The 19498-nt window shown below is 38.1% G+C and overlaps 1 protein-coding gene across 2 annotated transcripts in view; it reads right to left on the bottom strand.

Moving 5' to 3' along the window:
• LRRK2 (leucine rich repeat kinase 2) overlaps positions 1–19498 on the bottom strand; it is a 105947-nt gene that overhangs the window by 29527 nt on the left and 56922 nt on the right. For both annotated transcript variants that reach the window (XM_039516218.1, XM_039516211.1), the window contains 12 exons: positions 18651–18769; positions 18022–18091; positions 17234–17454; positions 15657–15907; positions 14496–14644; positions 13251–13344; positions 10075–10261; positions 9412–9593; positions 8660–8889; positions 7284–7411; positions 5758–5976; positions 2238–2439 (listed from right to left, as the gene is read on the bottom strand). In XM_039516218.1, the coding sequence (XP_039372152.1) occupies positions 2238–2439; positions 5758–5976; positions 7284–7411; positions 8660–8889; positions 9412–9593; positions 10075–10261; positions 13251–13344; positions 14496–14644; positions 15657–15907; positions 17234–17454; positions 18022–18091; positions 18651–18769 (2052 nt within the window). The remainder of the gene's footprint in view (positions 1–2237; positions 2440–5757; positions 5977–7283; positions 7412–8659; positions 8890–9411; positions 9594–10074; positions 10262–13250; positions 13345–14495; positions 14645–15656; positions 15908–17233; positions 17455–18021; positions 18092–18650; positions 18770–19498) is intronic.

Raw genomic sequence — 19498 nt, 5'->3', positions numbered from 1 at the left:
TGGGTCCTGTGTTCTTCTGGAGGAGGCGAATCTCCCACTGAAACAACAGCATCGTCTTGGTGATGAAGAGGAGGCTGCAACCTGAAGCTGAAGTGGAGGCCACTCTCCTCATGTAATGCCTCAGCTGGGAGTCAAAGTGCTGCTTCCATAAGCAAGCCCTTAAGCCTTGCTGCTCTATCCTTTTGTGAACAGGGTTTGAAGCCCTTGCAGATGTGACAATTGTCATTAATGTGGGCCTCACCCAAGCCCTTCAGGCAGGTCAGATGAGGATCACTGATCAGCATGGAGTTTGAACACATCCCACAGGACTTGAACCCTGGGGAGTAAGGCATTGTTCTGGTACTGAGCCTAGTACCAAAAAGAAAGGAACAATCTCCAAGGACACAAAACACAGAAACCTAGTGCTAATTAACTTGAAAAACTAACAATAATTAACTTCAACTATTTACGAGGGAAGCACTTGAGTAAACAAGTCTGATATTGCTTCAACTATCACTGGCCATAAGAAAGAACTGAGATGGGTTAAGGACAGCTCCGCCTTTTAATACCAGCACTCAGTGACACAAGGGGACAGGGGGGTTCTAGAGCTACCCCAATGTGTACTGATGGGGAAAAAAGTCTCTGACATCTGTGTACAAGGCATGTACACACCTACAGTGAAACTGACATATGCAATCACTTGAAGAATTATCAATGATTTGCTGTCAAACTGGAAGGTGGTATTTAGTGGGGTCCCGCAAAGATCAGTCCTGGGTCCAGTACTATTCAACATTTAAATTAATTACTTGGATAATGGAGTGAGGAGTATGCTTATAAAATTTGTGGATGACACCGAGCTGGGAAGGGAGTGTTGCTTGCACTTTGCAGGACTGGATTAGAATTAGAAATGACTTTCACAAATTGGAGAATTGATCTGAAATCAACAACATGAAATTCAATAACGATACTGAAAGTGCAAAGTACTATATGGAGGAAGGAAAAATCAAATCCACAACTACAAAATGGGGAATAAGTGACTAGGCAGTAGTATTGCAGAAATGGATCTTATAGTGGATCACAAATAGAATACCAGCCAAAGATGTGATGCAGTTGCAAAAAAAGGCTAATATTTTGGGGTCTATTAAAAGGACTGTCATATGTAAGATATGGGAAGTATTTATTCTGCTCTACTTGGTACTAGTGAGTCTTCAGCTGGAGTACTGTGTTCAGGTTTAAGTACTGTGCCAGATTTTAAGAAAAATGTGGATAAACTGCCGAGAGTCCAGAGGACAGCAACAAAAATGATAAGATTTAGACATCTGATCTATAAGGAAAAGTTAAAATAACTGGATATGTTTAGTCCTGAGAAAAGAAACTGAGGGGGGCCTGATCACAGTTTTCTAATATGTTTAGGGCTCCTGTTTATCAGGATTTAATAATTTAATTTTTGAAGGTTTATTTTTTTAGCAATTTTTGAGTTTTAGGTAATTGTTCAGAAATGGGGGGGGCGGGTTCAGGTCTTTCTCTTTGCATATACTGTAATGACTAATGTGTATTATACATATTGCTCATTACAGTATTAATACAATTATATCCTCAATACTTTTTGTAATGTGTACTAGAGAACTTCTAGTGTGCAATAGCAGGGTCTACCCAGACCAATTAATGTGCAATATGTTAGCGCGCTTTACAAGTGACATCCCGGTACTCCATGTTACTGTTCCATGCACACAAGTCCTTAGATACAAATAACCATTTCTAGTGTTTTTCTGGTGTTAAACATCAATTTCATGGTTTTTTGTATTGGGGGTGTTTTATCTGTGCTTATTGGTTAAAACCTAAATATGTTAAGGGCTGTTATAAAGAGGACAGTGATCAATTGTTCTCTGTGCCCACTGAAGGTAGGAGAAGTAATGGGCTTAATCTTCAGCAAGGGAAGTTTAGATTAAGTATTAGGAAAACTCTTCTAACTATAAGGATAATTCAGTACTGGAACAGGTTATCAAGGGAGGTTGTGGAATCCCAATCACTGGAAGTTTTTAAGAACAGATCAGACAAACATCTCTTGGGGATATAAATATACTTGGCTCTGCCTCAGTGCAGGGAGAAGGGATTGACTAGATAACCTCCTAAGGTCCCTTTCTGCCCCACATTTCCCATGATTCTATTATTTCAGTCAACTATGTTCTGGCAACCTGCAGAAGGCCTGGTGCACATTGCTGGCACCATACTCTCTTCATTGGGGTAAAGTTTAGTACCTGATTCATTCAGAAAGTGAACTGCATGAGGAAGTTCATTTTCATCCAGCTGTAACTGATTTTCTTGCACCAGTACTAATAATCGCTTATGGTCAATCACAGGAAATTCAGTTGGAACATTTTCACGTTCAAATAAAATTATCTTCTCAAGTTCCAGATAGCTGTCTGGGATTAGCTGTCCTACTACTGGCTGGTCTCTGATCTGTGCAATTAATAATAATAATCTTAAAACACATTTTATTTAGTTTTTCTTTGAAATTTCAGACAGATGCATGCAAGATGTAAACTAAGCAGAGAACACAGGTAACCAAATGTCAATAGAACAAAAAAAAGTTATCTGATGACTAACCACAGCTTTTTAAAGATTCACAGAAATAAAAAAATATTTCAAGATACACTATGAACACATTTTTTTCATAAAGTACTTCCAAAATTCATTAATATACAAAAGTAAATAATTATATACCAGGCATCTGAAAAGATTTTGTTTTTCAAATCTTTCTTACCACAATAACGAGAGTTCAGTTAAATGTTGAAAAGATCTGAGTCAGGAATCCTGTATGTAAGTGAAGCATGCATATCAATGACTAAGATTACGAGTTTTTCACAGAAGTCACAGATTCCGTGACCTCCATGACTTCCGCAGCCGCTGGTGCTGGCTCGGGGCCGCTCGAGCCGGGCAGCCCCATGGCCAGCAGCAACAGTTTGGGTGTGTGGGAGGGGGCTACGGGCAGTGGGTTGGGGATGGGGGCTCCCCAGTTCCTAGACGTCAAAGGGGCCGGGGCATGAGGGGGCTCCGCACCACACGTTGGTCACGCTTGCGGGCCCCACCCCTGCAGCTCCCATTGGCTGCGGTTCCCGGCCAATGGGAGCTGCGGCAGCTGGCGCTTGTGGTGGGAGCAGCACACCTAGCCCCCTGACCTCTCTGCCACCTGGGAGCTGCAGGGACACGGAGCCAGGTAGGGAGCCCCTGCCAGCCCTTCCCCCGCAAGCACCAGCAGGGTTATTGGCCACACCACACAGCCCAACCCAGCAACAGTGAGGGTACCGGGCTTCGCTGCCCGCCCCCACACCAGCAGCGTCACCAGAACGCCCCTCCCGCAGAGCACCCGCAGCACCACGCCCAAGTTTTAGTCATAGGTATTTTTTGTAAAAGTCATGGACAGGTCATGGGCCATGAATTTTTGTTTACAGACTGTGACTTTTACTAAAAATACCCGTGACTAAAACATAGCCTTACCAATGACATACTCTCAGCAGTTTAGAATCCTAATGCTGTTCTACATATCATTGGGGCAAAATCCTGGCCCCACTTAAGTCCATGGAAATGTTGCTATTGGCTTCAGTGGGGCCAGGATATCATCCCTAGTGTTTACCTGGAACTAATCTAAACTGAAGCAACTATGATTTTTTAGATATCTATAAACAGCCTTTCAGATTCTTATATATGAAAAATGTTCATATAAGATTTGTTCCAGCTCTTTTTATTTTTCCCCTCTAGTTCTCCGTGATCCCTTATTGGAATCAACATTAATATTTTATTGAACCAAATATCTTTTGACATTACTCAGTGGTAACAAATGCTTTTCTACCTTGAGGCTAGAGAAAAAATCATGAGTATTAATTTAGCTTCACAAACTACTTATCTAATTAATAATCTTCCTCTGAAGACCCCCCCTCAAGTTCTTAAAATGCTTAACAATCTGGTGCTGGATTTTATATGTGACAAGAAATATTATTACACCCTTAAGTACCCTTGGAAGACTGACAGCCTTGGGCTACTTATTTTAAACTTAAATAACTTTACCTTTATCTTCCTACCTGTTTCCTCATGATTTTCCTTTCACAGAAGCACTATAAAATATATAATTCCTCCTTTCTCCTTATTGCTGCCTTATTTTTTATGATCAATGAAGTCTAAACACAATGCTAAATTACACTTCAGAGGCTATTAGGACTGTAAGGGTAGGAGGACCACCTCTAAGAATTCTGCATTCTCCAGAATGCTGTGGAAAATATGGCGAGATGTGGGACTGCACACCTTTAAAAGCTGTATCCTGCATTCTCCTCAGTGGTGCTCTGTTGCTGGTTTACTGAAGTACAGGAGGTGGGTCTATTCTGTTCCACACAGACATATCCATCCTGGGACAATAAGCAATGGCCTGCTCCCATCCTGTGCACTGCTGAACATAGCTAGCCAAATTATGGATGTTACTATGCAGGTACACTGTGGCAAAGGAGAAGAAAGGGGTTTTCCAACCTTTCCCCAGCATTTGGTGCACCAGCACAAGACTAGACATAAATATATTACTTGGGCTGATAGATCATTAGGGCAGGCACTGTGGGTGAAATCCTGCCTACAATGAAGCCAATGGGAGTTTCCAATGACTTCAATGGGGCAGGATTTCTCCTTGTGTCTTTAAAGTATCATGTTCACTGATGGCATTATATAAACAATGCAGAAATAGACCCAGAAATAGAAGCTAGATCCTGTCTTCCCATTAGATTCTCTATCTTCATGTCTCTATATGAAGAACCTTCTACATCCACTTCTAGGTGTAAAATCCTGGGCTCAATTTTCCACTACATCTGACCACAGCTTGGGCATAATGGAGAGAAAGGTTAACAGGGAGCCAGTTGCAACTCTCTCTCCTCCATGAGTACATCCTCCTCCTCGCCTCTGATCTACACACTGCTTCTCCACTCCTCTTGTCTCAACTCCCAACACATCTGGCCCCGACCTGACACACCCAAGCATGTTGTCGCACAAGACATGGTGAAGCAGCTGGTGCAGAAAGCAACAGAGCTACCTCCACTAGTTTTACACCAGTGGAGATTCTCCCTATATAAGGGTAATTCTCTAAGGGGTTTCTGCAGCTGATGTACATTTGCTTTTCCCTTCATAATACATTTTTTAAACCGTGCAAATTGAAGTTAGTGGATGGGAGAATCTGGTCCCCTTATCTTCAGCATGACCTGTTCTGAACTGCTGCTTTAAAATAACTCACCTCAGCTTTATGAACTTTCCACTATCATCATTATCCTGGATTAACCTCTAGGACACAAAAGCATAGTCCTACAGCAAATCACAGTGTCACAAGTTTAAGAATTTAGAAATGGCTGACTGCCAGGATCACACAAACATTCTTCTATCTCCCTTAATCTGTTATTTCTAACGGCAGTATGTTGCCGTTCAACAAGAGTGAGTAGCTGTTGATCAGACCAATCCAACAATCCATCAGAAAAATGTTCATCTATTTCAATTTAAAATGTTTTATTTCTGATATCTTATATATTAACAAAAACTATACTTAGATGATATTTGTGCTAAAGTTTTGGAAAAAAAAAGTAATGAAGGCAAACCTGTTGATATTTCTGGATAGTGATTTGCCTTCTTTATTCTATGTCTAAGGTATTATAGTAAGTTTTAGTAACTTGATTTCAAGCATAAAAAAAAAAAAGTGTTACAACATTCTGTTTCCTCAACAACTTTCAATGTAAAGAACAGCATATGGTTTACCTTGAAATTCAGACTCTCTTTTATTATGGTTTTCCGAAGTTTGATCATAGCATCAGATTCTTCTGTAGCATTTACAAAATGATACTCTCGGATTGCTGGGAAACCCCTCTTTTTCAACAGCTCTTTGGTAATTTTACTCAGACAGGCCTTACGTTGCTTCTCACTAGAGGCATCTAAATGAGTGCCAACAAGAATCACGGGGGATGAGGAAGCTCGAGCCTGTTAATAAGATCCACATAGTTTGTTATCTCAGTGTTGAATCATGGTTTTCTCTTTATGTTTACACAATTCAAATCATAACATATGAAACTCTAGGAACACAAAAAGGCAACCATGTTTGTCACTGCTGCCTCTTTGCCATAATTTATATTTCTCTATTTTCTTCTCAAAAGTGAAGGCAGAGTAATATTAGGAATTTTAAAAACTGATTTGTTTTAATTCACATCCTGCCAGAATTTATGAAAAAAACCCTGAGTTTTTAGAAATATTTTAGGTCTGCTGATGGAGTAATCAGTAGAACTAAATCTGAAAGTCTATGCGTTTGAAGCTGCACGCCCATTTTATAGTTTTGATTGGGTAAGGCAACAACAGTGTTACAGATCTGTTACAAGGATGGGTTTGATCCCGAACACAAACACACCTTTATCTTGGGGAAGCTAGGATCTAGAATCCAAACTTTGCAGCTTGGCTCCACCTCTAGTAATATACTCTAGCAAACATATTTTTAGAAAATACAATCTTTCAGCAAACAAATTGGTGCACCTATGAACTAGAGGTACTGAAAGTGGGAAAGGAGTACATGTCAGTTATGGCCTTTTCTAAAAAATCACTATGGCTTTATACCTTGGGGCAGGGAAACAAGATGTGAACACTGTGTGATGAGTGAAGGAAAACAGCAGGTAACAGTTATGAGAAAAGAGTGAAAAAACCTAGTATCTTTGTATTGATCTACCTCTGGTACAGTTAGATTGAAAAGAGTGAGGGTGTAATACTCAAGTTGATAGTTAAGGATATGATAAGATCATGGAGGTCATGGATTCTGTGACTTTAATGGACCTCCGTCACTTCTTTGGCTTCAGCTCGCCGCAGTAGCTGTTAGCAGCAGGGGCTAGAGCTGTTCCCCACCATGGCAGCTGTGTGTAAACCAGTGTAACTCAACTGACTTCATTGGCGTTTATAGCAGTGAGAAAAGTGAACCAGGGCCAATGTTCAGAACTCTCTATACACTATTTAACAGTCCCCCTTACACTGTTTTGTTTGTCTATGCAAAATAACATCATAACTTGCCAAATTCTCATTATGCATACCCTACTGCACAAATCTGAACTGAAAACTGCACTTCTTCATGTCTGCAAAAATTATGAAGACATTTTCATAATCAATAATACACATTCCAGAAACTTACTAATCTTAATGTTTGTACCAGCTCAGCAGCCCATACAAAAAGTTTCAAGTGAATTCTCTTTGATACTTTAATAGAGTCACTTGGAATTTAAAAATCTATATTATAAAAACACTTCTATTACCTTGATATTAAACAGCCATGGCTTCATAGCATCCACTTCTGCTTGTCCTTTGCTGAGATCATAAACAGCAAGATACAAGGCTCTCTGAGTCATAAAATGTGGATGAGTGCTGTAGAACTCCTCTTGTCCTAATGGATAAAGAAATCAAATATTTCATACTACTTTCCTCATTTCACTTCAGGTGAAAGAAACACAGCAGAACCTCACTTCTCCTCAGTCCACTAATCTGCAAACCTAACTAGTTCTCACAAAAATCCTGACAGTCTCATTTCACTTCTCTGCAACACTTTCCATTGACATTAATGGGCTTTGGATCAGACTTATGATGAACTGGGATCTAGCAACTTTAGAGGCTGCTTCTTCCTCCACAAACTTCCTAAATAGCTAAGCTGTACAGGAACAATGCATCTAGAGAGACCCGGGTTTAGACAGCTGACACCAGAGGTAGAACATTCGTAGCTGTTTGACACTGGCTGTGGAACTTAAATAGGCAAGATCAGACTGAGCCCAAGCAAGACTGTGTTCAGATCTAAATGAGACACAGATCTTTTGATAAAGGCTCTTCCTGGGGACACTGACCTCTTTTAGGGGAAAAAAATCCCTAAAAATACAAACGTATTGAAACCTGGAAGGAGGGGGTGGACTATAACTATAAGTGAAAGAACAAACGAAAACCAAAAACACATACAGGGATGAAATCCTGGCTCCCCTGAAGTCAATGGCAAAACTCCCACTGAGTTTCAATGGAATCAGGTTTTCACCACAGTTTTTCTACTCACTCATACTCTTCCATAATTGTATTTGGTTCTAACATACAAATGTGATAGGCATATTGGAAATACTTAAAGACAGATAAATTAGGGTGGTTAGTGTGCACTTTGCCTGTATATGTATTCCTTTCAGTGTACCCAAACTGAATTCTGATGAAGTACACCAGAGGGAGCCCTTATACAACTGTTATGGTCTGTAACCTTAACTATAATTTAACTTAAATTTTGCCTCAGTGCAGGGGGATGGATTAGATGATCTCTTCATGTCCCTGTCAGTCCTACATTTTTATGATTCTACAGCAAATTGCAATACTCAGCTATTCTGTAGTCACATTATCATGATTAATACTAAACCACTATTATCAAAATAAGTGATCAGAGTACATTTAATGATGAGGTATCCTTGGGTCTTTTATTTTATGTATTTGTTCAATTAATCACTAATTTGCAAAATTCAGTAACTCACAATGAGTTCCTTGATCCTGAGTATGAATTAGCAAGATTCTGCTGGATGTGGTTTGAGATTTTACAGACTGTTTCTAGGAACAAGCATTGTATATATGAGTTAATCAGGGCAATCAATTAATATGTTTGTGAACAGAATACCTGCAAAATCCCAGACATTTAATATCAAATCTTTCTTCACTTTGCCTTTCACTGGAACTGACCAGTCCTTTACATCTATGCCTATTGTAGGATTCTGCGTCCCCAAATCTGATCGCTTGCATTTCATAAGTTGTTGTAACAGTGAAGTTTTACCACTGCCAGTATTTCCCACAATCATGAGTTTCATTCTGTTATAAGGGACAGCCTTCTTTAGCCGCTGCTGAAGAAACCTGGCATGAAAAATAGTTGATAAGAAGTGTATAATAAAGACACATACCAAAAGAAGTCTCGAACTAGCAAACCAAGATCATTCCAACCCCTTTTCAAAATTATTTACATAAATTATTTAATATTGCATTTAATCTTTTTCACAATGTGTGTTCATTTTGTATTTTTTTAAATGTTTAACACAGACTAAATATCTTGTGTGTTTTGAACAACTACTGCAAAACTTTCTATGAGTGACATATTGTAACATATTAAAGATGTACTAAGCAACCATTAAATACCTTTGTTTGCATAAGAGTCATATGCTTTTCTAGAGGTATCATCAACTCAAAGTGATATTACATTTTCATATGACTACAAACCACATTTTTCTTGAGGAACAAAGGTTCACCAGAATCATAACTAAGTCAAAGATCATGTGGGAAATCAGTTGATACCTTTAAAAGGGGCATATTGTTACCATACCATACACTGTGTATTCCACAAAGCCATGAAAAACAGACAACAACAATAGGATAACAAACCTTATAATGTCTCTGGCTTTGCATCCAACATGTTTGAAATCTAAATTAAGATGAAGCCCATCCAAAGGAAGATCCCAGACTTTGGACAACTTTCCCATTTCATCTGGAAAGGATCTCAAGCCAGGATTATAACTTACATCCAGAGATGTCAAGTTTTCAAGGAAGCCAATCTGAGGAGGAATCTGGATAGAGAAAAGTTAATAAACATTTGAACATTTATTAAAAGTGAACGTTTATTTGTCTATATATGAGGATGCGTATCTTAAGCAAATATTTAATAAGACCAAACACAATTCCAATTCTTTCCTTCCAGTTATTATCATCATCTAAACTATACATGCCTAATATCTTGATTGGACAAGAAAGTAACTCTTAACGAACTAATTTTATATCCCTTTTACAAAGAAGATGACAAATACTGTTCTTACCATACATTAAAGACAGAAAGAGCTTTAGGAAAGATAGTCATATTCTTTTCAAAGGCAATACACAGTTCTAATTACATGCTATTTTACTACTAGGGTCTTCATTCATAAAAAGTAGCGCAAGAAGGACCAAATTTAATTTAGGGTTAATCTGAAAACCAAGTGATCATTCTAAAGACCATATATAAATAGGAAAAGTGGTTTGATGTTTTTAAGTATCTAAAAATTCATACTTTACCTCCTTTAACTTGTTATGGGACAGGTGTAGCTTTTCTAGCCTAGACCATGCATATGCTTTTTCATTCAAGTCCAAAATGTTTATCTGATTGTAGTTAAACAAGAGCTCCCTTAAGTTTAAGGATTTCCAGTGCATAGGTCCAGGCAGGTTTATGATTTTATTGTTGCTTAAATCTACTGATCGCAAACTAAGAAAATAAGGGGAAAAATTAGCAGAGAAAATAAATAAAATTGAGACTAGCTATAACTATGTTATTCTGTTATAAACAAAAGGGGAAGATATTAGAATAAGAATTTCTGTTGGAAATTTAGATAGGAAGATAGAAAATTACTGACGATATTAGGCCAACCTCAACAATGTTCTTAAAGGAAGTAAGGTTAGAAAGCAACAGTAATTATCTGAGACGATATTGCAAATAGGATGTGGATATATTGGGGGGGAAAGGAAAAGAAAACCAGAGAACTATGACTGATTCAATAAAGCATACTGTTAATGTATTTATTTACATATGAAATTATATATCCTGGAAATGAACACTCATAATGTAATGAATATACTTATTTCAGTGACTGAACCAAAAGTGGCACTTTCAAATACATACATGCATGCACAGTTACATCAATATGGGATAATATAATTGTTTTTATTCATACAGTATGATGAGTGTGCATGGTACCGTCCAGATTAATAAAAGACCAAATCTAAATTATGCTTTTAGTCACACCTGGGTAAATATGGGGTAACTCAAATAAAATCAATAGTTATTCCAGTTTTTTACCCATATATCAGAGCAGAATTTGGACAATGGTGCCAGGTACTAGTGACTTCACAGTAATGGCATCTTTACTAAAATAAACACGCTTAGAGCATTCATTTCAATATAATATCAGAAGAATGTACTTATTTTAATGTGTTTTATAAGATTCAAATAAAAAGGCACTAAGTGTTTCCCTAAACGTTCTTGCATGTATATACTGAAGACTACATGTTGAAGAAACACATGAATTGTAGAATATCAGGGTTGGAAGGGACCTCAGGAGGTCATCTAGTCCAACCCCCTGCTCAAAGCAGGACCAAACCCCAGATAGATTTTTGCCCCAGATCCCTAAACGGCTCCCTCAAGGATTGAACTCACAACCCTGGGTTTAGCAGGCCAATACTCAAACCACTGAGCTATCTCCATTATACACGTTTATTTCTATGTGCAATCTATGGAACAAATGCAGCTGTGTTTATTTCAATGTGAAGTATGAACTGTGAAAAATTCCTGGACCTCTTATCGGACTTGTCTGGGCTGGGAGACACAAAGCTTGAGAGCTGCATCTCCTTCAATAAGTAAATTAAGTTTTAGGGCTGTCGATTAATCACAGTTAACTCCAATGATTAACTCAAAAAATTAATCATGATTAATCACAGTTTTAAATCACTGTGATGAATACCAGTTGAAATGTATTACATTTTTGGATGTTTTGTTACATTTTCAAATATATTGATTTAAATTACAACACAGAATACAAAGTGGACAGTGCTCACTTTATATTATTTTTTATTACAAATATTTGCACTGTAAAAGTGATAAACAAAAAATAGTATTTTTCAATTTGCACTGCAGTACTTGTATGAGGTGATCTCTATCGTGAAAGTGCAATTTACAAATGTAGGGGTTTTTTTGGTTACATATCTGCACTCAAAAACAAAACAATGTAAAACTTTAGAGCCTACAAGTCCACTCAATCCTACTTCTTGTTCAGCCAATTGCTAAGACAAAACAAGTTTGCTTACATTTATGGGGGATAATGCTGCCAACTTTTTATTTACAGTGTCACCTGAAAGTGAGAACAGGAGTTCGCATGGCACTTTTGTAGCTGACATTGCAAGGTATTTACCTGCTAGATACTTCTATAGAAGTAGCTTTAGTCAATATGTAACCAGTAGTGGACACTGGAAGGAGTAACAGGAGGGGGCCACAGAGATATTGGCTACATAGGAGATGGGGGTGGAGCTGCAGTGCCAGAACCAGGAGAAGTGGTAAGAGGGAGCTGCCACATGAGGGATGAATTGAGGAGCGATACTGGTGCCTAAGAAGTGACTTGAAAAAGTGGGTTGGAGAATAGTGCTGAGGCTGGGAGGATAGGAAGAGGAAGTGGACGACTAAACTTCTCTGGAGCTTGGAAAGGTGGTAGAAAGGAATGGGAGTGGCAATGGAAAGGAGCAAGTGCATGAATAACATTGAGTGTGGGAGGTGTTGCTAGGCCATTTAAAAAATAGTTAACATATTAAAAAACAGCCTTGTGGGTCTGGACTGAGTATTCATTCCATCCCTAGTATTAATGTGGTTACAATTAAAGGATGGCCAAAATAATGCACTTGGCACAATGTTCTAAAATTTAACATTGCTGTAGCAAACTTAATAGGGCTAGTTTTCACATGAATAATGCTTTGACGGAACAGGATAATTTGTGACAAACGCAGCTCTAACCCAATTCAACTTAGGGGGCATATGCAGTGTTATTCTTTGAGAAGTATCAGAGGGGTAGCCGTGTTAGTCTGGATCTGTAAAAGCAACAAAGAATCCTGTGGCACCTTATAGACTAACAGACGTTTTGCAGCATGAGCTTTCGTGGGTGAATACCCACTTCTTCTTGCATCCGAAGAAGTGGGTATTCACCCACGAAAGCTCATGCTGCAAAACGTCTGTTAGTCTATAAGGTGCCACAGGATTCTTTGTTGCTATTCTTTGAGAAGACATTTGGGAAGGGAGCCACTGGACTCAGTTACCTTGTGTAAAATGATGAAGTTCCAAGACTTAATGAAAAGATAAATTGCCAGTATCCTTTTTACCTTCTTTGCACCAGAAAAAACAAATTGGTTCTAACTCTGGAGGCAAAAATGGGCAGCTTCAGCATTCCTAAAAACATCTTTTAGTTTAAAAAAAAAAGAGAGGTTCATAGTTTGGAACTATCTAGGGGATTCAGGCTTTCTGCAGTTATTGAAGAAAAAGTGACCTAGTCTAGCTTGAGTAGATGGTCACCATATTTTAGATTTAGACTTTTTAGGATGATTTGCTGAAAACGTTGAGTAGAAACACGCTGTCTTTTCTGCTTAATAATGGCCATTCCACTAGGTTTTCCTTCACAGAGGACACAACATTGGCCTTAACAAGTGAAATAACTTACTGTGGAAGAAGAAGAATCGCTTCTGGAATACTGACGAAATGATTTTGAGATAATTTTAAATTTGTTATGCTAGATGGCAAGTTAGGTATGGTATCTAAAATAGAAAAGAAACTGAATTATTTCCTTTAGACATCATTTTTCAGCACTTTTTACCTTAGTTTATAAAGCTGTCATTTTCTAAAATTAGAGATCGATTGTGAGGCTAGTTTCCAAAACACTGGTATCTGTTTCTATTTTTTGGCGCTCACATTGGCACTTACAAGAGTAAATAACCATTTTAATCATCCAAGTGTTGATTTGAGCTCCAAAGACAGGACTGGATTTTCTTTTTCAGGAACTCCCATTTGAAAACTGAGCTCTCAATTTGAAGAGTTTAGAGGAGAATTAAAATTCCTGTTTTCTCCAAATATTTCTACATTTTTAAACTTTTATTAGACACTGTGATAATAATATGATATTATCCAACATTGAAATATTCTTATTTACATTTTGCTGTGTTACTAATACTATATATGCTTGTCATTCCAACAATTACCCTTTAAACAAATATAGTAAAATACCATATGTAAATAAAAGATTGCTTAAAATCTTCATTTACATAACAGCTACCTTCTGAAAGACTGAGAAACTAGATTATAACCATGTACAAAATAAAAAATTCTATATGCTGGATAGATATTGTAAGAAATTCTAATAATAATTTAAGAACTTTTATAAATTCATTAGGGCAAGTGATTCATTTATTACAGTTTCTCAAATTAGTTGTTATTTTTTTGTATAAAATGTTTTAAGCCATTGAATCGTACTCTGTATTGCTTAGTCAGATGACAGTACCAGGAGAAATCTATGCAGACACTCAAAAGGCTCACTAATCTCACTTAAATCAGTGTAAATTTAAATAAATGGAGTTATACTAGTGTAAAACTGGCATGAGAAAAGAATCAAGTTCAAGTTACTATTTATCAACAATTACCACACCACAGTTCCTCAGCAACAATTATTTCCTATGGCAAGCATAGGGAAATAGTATTGTATATATGATAATTGTTGTGGTAAACTGTGGCTAATGGATATAGTGTAGTAACTGTTGATAAATGTTTAGGAGGCTAATACTGTATATTACACCTTGCTGTTTTTCAAGTAGTCTTTCCATTAACTGTTCTGCTTTGCCTTGTCCCTATCTGGACTACACCACGTATCATCTAAACCTCTCATTCTTTTTTTAGGAACTCCTAGAATACTTACCAAGTAAATTCATCCTGGCACTAAACATCTCCAATTTTGTGCACTCCTTGAGAAAATCAACAGCCAGGGATGAAATATTGTTCTTACTAATGTTTAAAACTTTCAGTTCCTTCAAGCATATGGGTGAACATATACCTGCAATTTTGTTTCTAAGGTAAAGGAAAACAAATATTAGAAGTGTTATACAAAACTACTTGCTTTAACTTTAAAATAAATAAAAAAAAATAGTATGGACCTGATTTTGCTGTCTTTACTTATGCGAGCAGAAACTGAAAATAGTATTACCCGAGTAAGGACTGATGGATCAGGATTGATATTTATCCACAATACCAATGCATATGACAATGTGAATACTTCATTGTATGTATTTATTCACTTTATAATTCAAATGTTAGCATGTGCAATAAAGTGTCATTTTCTGATTACACATCAAGGTCCAATCCTTCAAGCACATGTGATTAACTTTATGTAAGGGTATGTCTACACCACAATTAAAAACCCACAGCTTGCCCGTGTCAACTGACTCAGGCTCACAGGGCTCAGGCCAAGTGGCTGTTTAACTGCAGTACAGACATTCAGGCTGCCCTTTAACTTGAGCCCTGTGAGCCCAAGACAGCTGGCACGGGCCAGCTGCGGGTGTCTAATTGCAGTGTAGACATACCCTATGTGAGCAGTTCCACTGACTTCATATGTATTTGCAGGATTGCAACCTAAAGAGCATCTGTAAATTTAAAAGAAATAGGTAACCAACTTCTACAGGACATGGACAGACAAGGAGATAATTCTAAGATTAATATATGATATTACAATGCATGTATTCTAGAAAAAACAACAAGGGAAACAGAGAAAGTTAAAGATTTTCAGTGTGAAATATAAACTAAGATGTTAGAGATATGTGAATGAGAGGAACAGCAAAAACCTCTCTACAATGGTGATATTAGAAACATGAACTCATCTAATGAAAAATAATAAAAATGAAGAAAAGGAATGGAAACCTGGATTCTGCATCTCCTTGCTTTTGTGAATTTAATTAATTACTATATCACATTTTTTATCAGAAAATAATTTACATTCAATGACACTCATTATTCTGGATGAAAAACTGATTATTTCCTGCTATTTTTGTTAAACAGTAATCAGATAAACTGGCACTATTCTTACCCTTCTAGCATTAGCTGTTCTAGGTTTTCTGCAACATCCGCAAGAAATTTAGGAGTGCATGACAGTTGATTGTATGATAGATTAAGCTGCTTCAGAGTTGGGCATTTGGTATGTGGATCCAAAGCTAAGGAAGGGCCAATGTCATTCCGAGAGATATCAAGGTTTGCAATAAAATTCATTTTCAGTAAATAAGTAGGAAAAGATGCAAACCGGTTACTGTGCAAATCCAAGTAAGTCAAACATTTCAAAGTCTGAAGAAAAAGGGGAATTTCTTTTTAAAAAGTACAACATACAGATACAAATTTCTAATTTTTAAACTAAATTAATATTTTAGGCAATTACTTCATATTTATTTTATTTATCCTATCAAGTAAAAATGAGAGAAAATGGTAATTATTACAATTATTATATAATATATCAGTAAAATAAAGAGGATGTGCATGCATGCTGTAATAAAACTAACTAGTATAATTACACAAACCCTTTAGCACAATGTTGTCCAACCTTTTTACTCCCAAGATCACTTTTTGAATTTAAAGGCAACCCAGGATCTACCCTGCCCCTTCCCTGAGGCCCCACTCCTTCTCCAAAGCCCCACTCCACTCACTCCATCCCTCCCTTTCTCCGTCACTCGCTGTCCCCCACTCTCACTCACTTTCACCAGGCTGGGGTAGAGGGTTGGGGTTCGGGAGGGGGTGCAGGCTCTAGGCTGGTGGGTTTGCAGTGTGGGAGGGGGTTTGGTGATGAACCTGGGGCAAGAGGTACAGGGGGCAGGAGGGGGTACAGGGTGCTAGCTCTGGGAGGGGGGGTCAGGGCTGGGGCAGAGTGTTGGGGTGTGGAGTGGTATGACGTGCTGGTTCCGAGAGGAGGCTCAGGGCTGGGGTGCAGCCTCCCGCTAGGAATCACTTACTTCTGGCGGCTCCCAGTTGGCGGTGTAGTGTGGCTGTAGCTAAGGCAGATTCCCTGCCTACCCTGACCCCAGGCTGCTCCCAGAAGGGAGCAACGTGCCCTTGCGGGGGTGTGGGTGGGCGGCATGTGGCTCCACGCGCTGCCCCTCTCTGCAAGCACCGCCCCCACATCTTCCATTGGCCACAACCCCCCATTCCCGGCCAGTGCAGGGGCAGTGCTGAGGGAGATCCCTGCCCCCACTCTCTTGAGGCCGGGCTAGGCAGGGAACCTGTCTTAGCGGCAGCCCTGCTGTGCCGCCAGAGATCGCAATCACCTGGGAGATCCTCTACGATCGACCAGTCGATTGCAATCGACTGGCTGATGACCACTGCTTTAGCATATAAGTAGCATATGCAGTTCTGATTTCCATTTACATAATGCAATCATGTAAACTATCTGTAAAGTATACTTCCCAATCTGACCCTCTGCAGTAAGTATCCGACAGAAACTACCTGAGCATGTCTGCACAATTAACTGGTTAATAGCACATTCAGTTAGTGCATGAAAATTTTACACATGCAAATTAGGGAAGCTAATGTACACATGTAGGCACAATGATGACAATCTGGTGTTTCATCTTAAAAAGAACTAATAATTTTCTTGCATTATGTAAAATGACATAAAATTACTTCACACAGTTGTTCTGGAATGCTTGTGAGTGCATTTTGGTGCAGCTCCAATTTCTCAAGACGTTCCAAGTGACCAGTTAAGCAGCAGTTCTGACTGATGGCATCTATATTCTCCAGCTCATTTGATGAAAGATCTAATGACTTAATATATTCTCTCTCAGAGACCAATGAAGACAAACTGTCTGATCGTCTTAAATGCGATTGGAATTTTGAGATCCCTTCTATTAAAACAAAAACATAAGCATTCATTTTCACAGGTAAAACATACAACAATTTAATAACACGATTTCATTGATCTGTGAATTGTAATTCACAGAATTAGTGCTCTAACTCTGTACCCAATGAAGGCAATGGCTGTTTAGATATTGGCTGAAATGGGAGACAATGAGGACTTCTGTTAAGAAGCTGCAATTCAAATTCCTATAGGGTTCTATAGGGGGGAGAGGGATACTTGTGTTCTGCATAATACAAATGGCTTTAAAAATGCTTCTTAGGGCAGTCGTGAATGTACATTGTTATGCATAATCTTACAGAAATTCTTTGTAAAGCTGAAGAGAAAAGTGCTTTACTGTATAAGCAACATTTGTACTGTTTTATTAAAGTTTAAAGTATTAGGAGTAATTTTTCTAAACAACATTTTTGGAAAACTTACCCCTAATTTTTCAAACTTGAATATAACAGTGCCAATGTTGCTTAGACAGTTTACTTCAATGGATTACTGATTACAGTTATCCACAAAAAATGTTAAAAAACTGGAAAAATCTTACGTATTTTTACACCTGACTTACTGTGAGATTCATCTGAAGACAATAATCTTCTTCTTTGCTTCACTAATGGTTCATGATCTGAACCAGGTCCCTGGTAAATCCCAAAACACAACAAAAAACAACAGCTGTGAATATTTTTATCTCTCTAAAAATGTATGCATTTGATTAACTTTCTTTTTATAGCAATCTGCAAGTCATCCACACAGTAACTCAAAAAGATGAAAATTTTAACTTTGAAATCTAACAAAAAAAATAACTTGCTGTTTAAGAATTACTGACTTGCAATACAAAACAAGAATAGATTTCAAGTATAATGAAATTTACAGGCTATTTTTCTTCAGCAACATAAGAATGACAGTTTAAAAATATTATCTGAATTTTAAATAGTTCTTATTAGATCAGAATGGCTATTTGTACTGTTTGCCATAGGCAGTTCATAAACACTTGCTGAAATAAAATGCTATCTATGGCAACACTCTATTTAGATGGGCACACAGTCATCACACAGTTATGGAATATTTTATAAGGTACTAAATGGTGTATTGGTGACCACCAGTCATTTCTTGATATTTTATCATTAATAGTTTTCCATCAGGCAACATAAATAATGGATTTAGGGAGGTTTATAGTAAATAAATTACTTATCTTACCAGAGAATTGGAATGCCTTTGCAAAGTAGGAGAATCTCTTTGTAAGGGTGTATCGTTGTACAGATCAGTAACTGCAATGGAGATGGATTTCTTTTTCATCAGAAATGAACTTTCACTCCCTATTACAAAATGAGGACACAGAGCTACAGAAAATTCAACCAAATAATACACATATCAACGTAAACCGTACTGTGGTATTTCCGGCACATTAATAGCAGGAATTGACTTGCTAATTCAATGTGCAATATGGAAAGAATATATTCTAGTATACTATAGTACTGTACTAATTTAACAAGCTCCAGATATAAAATTTAGTTTGCTAGGTCATTCCTTTCGCATTCATGCTAACAGGATTTTCAGAAATATAGAGCTGTGATACTTAAGTTAGCTTAAAAAAAATATATCCTTGTCTGCTTGGAAGCAGGAGAGCTCTGAGCCATACAGGCAAACATGCTGTTGAAGGGAGCTTCAGGCTTGTGGCTTCAGCATTTCTTAGAACAAATTGCTCCATCAGCCATTAGAGGTCACTATAGTGGCTGCTGTTGAGTAATCTACAGTTGCCTGCCCTCCTTCCTCCTGCAATTGTATCCTCCTCTTGCTGGCTCCTCTTCTGTTCTTTGCCTATGCTGTCCTACAGAGCAGAGTGGCAGCACCTGAAGCTGGGAGGGAAGGAAGGGAGGTGCCTTCTTGAACGGGAAGGAGAGGAAGAGTGGAGTCCCCTCAACTCGCCATCACTGCATGAGAGGGTAAAAGAAAAAAAAGGCATCTGGCCCCTTTTGGCCTTCGGATGAGAAGGTGAGAGATGGTGGGAGGGTGAATGAGATGAACGAAAAAAGGTCCAATGGCTT

This window comes from Mauremys reevesii, linkage group 1 (assembly GCF_016161935.1).
Source record: "Mauremys reevesii isolate NIE-2019 linkage group 1, ASM1616193v1, whole genome shotgun sequence".
Classification (NCBI taxonomy): Eukaryota; Metazoa; Chordata; order Testudines; family Geoemydidae; genus Mauremys; species Mauremys reevesii.
This window is presented reverse-complemented; position numbering and strand designations above follow the sequence as displayed.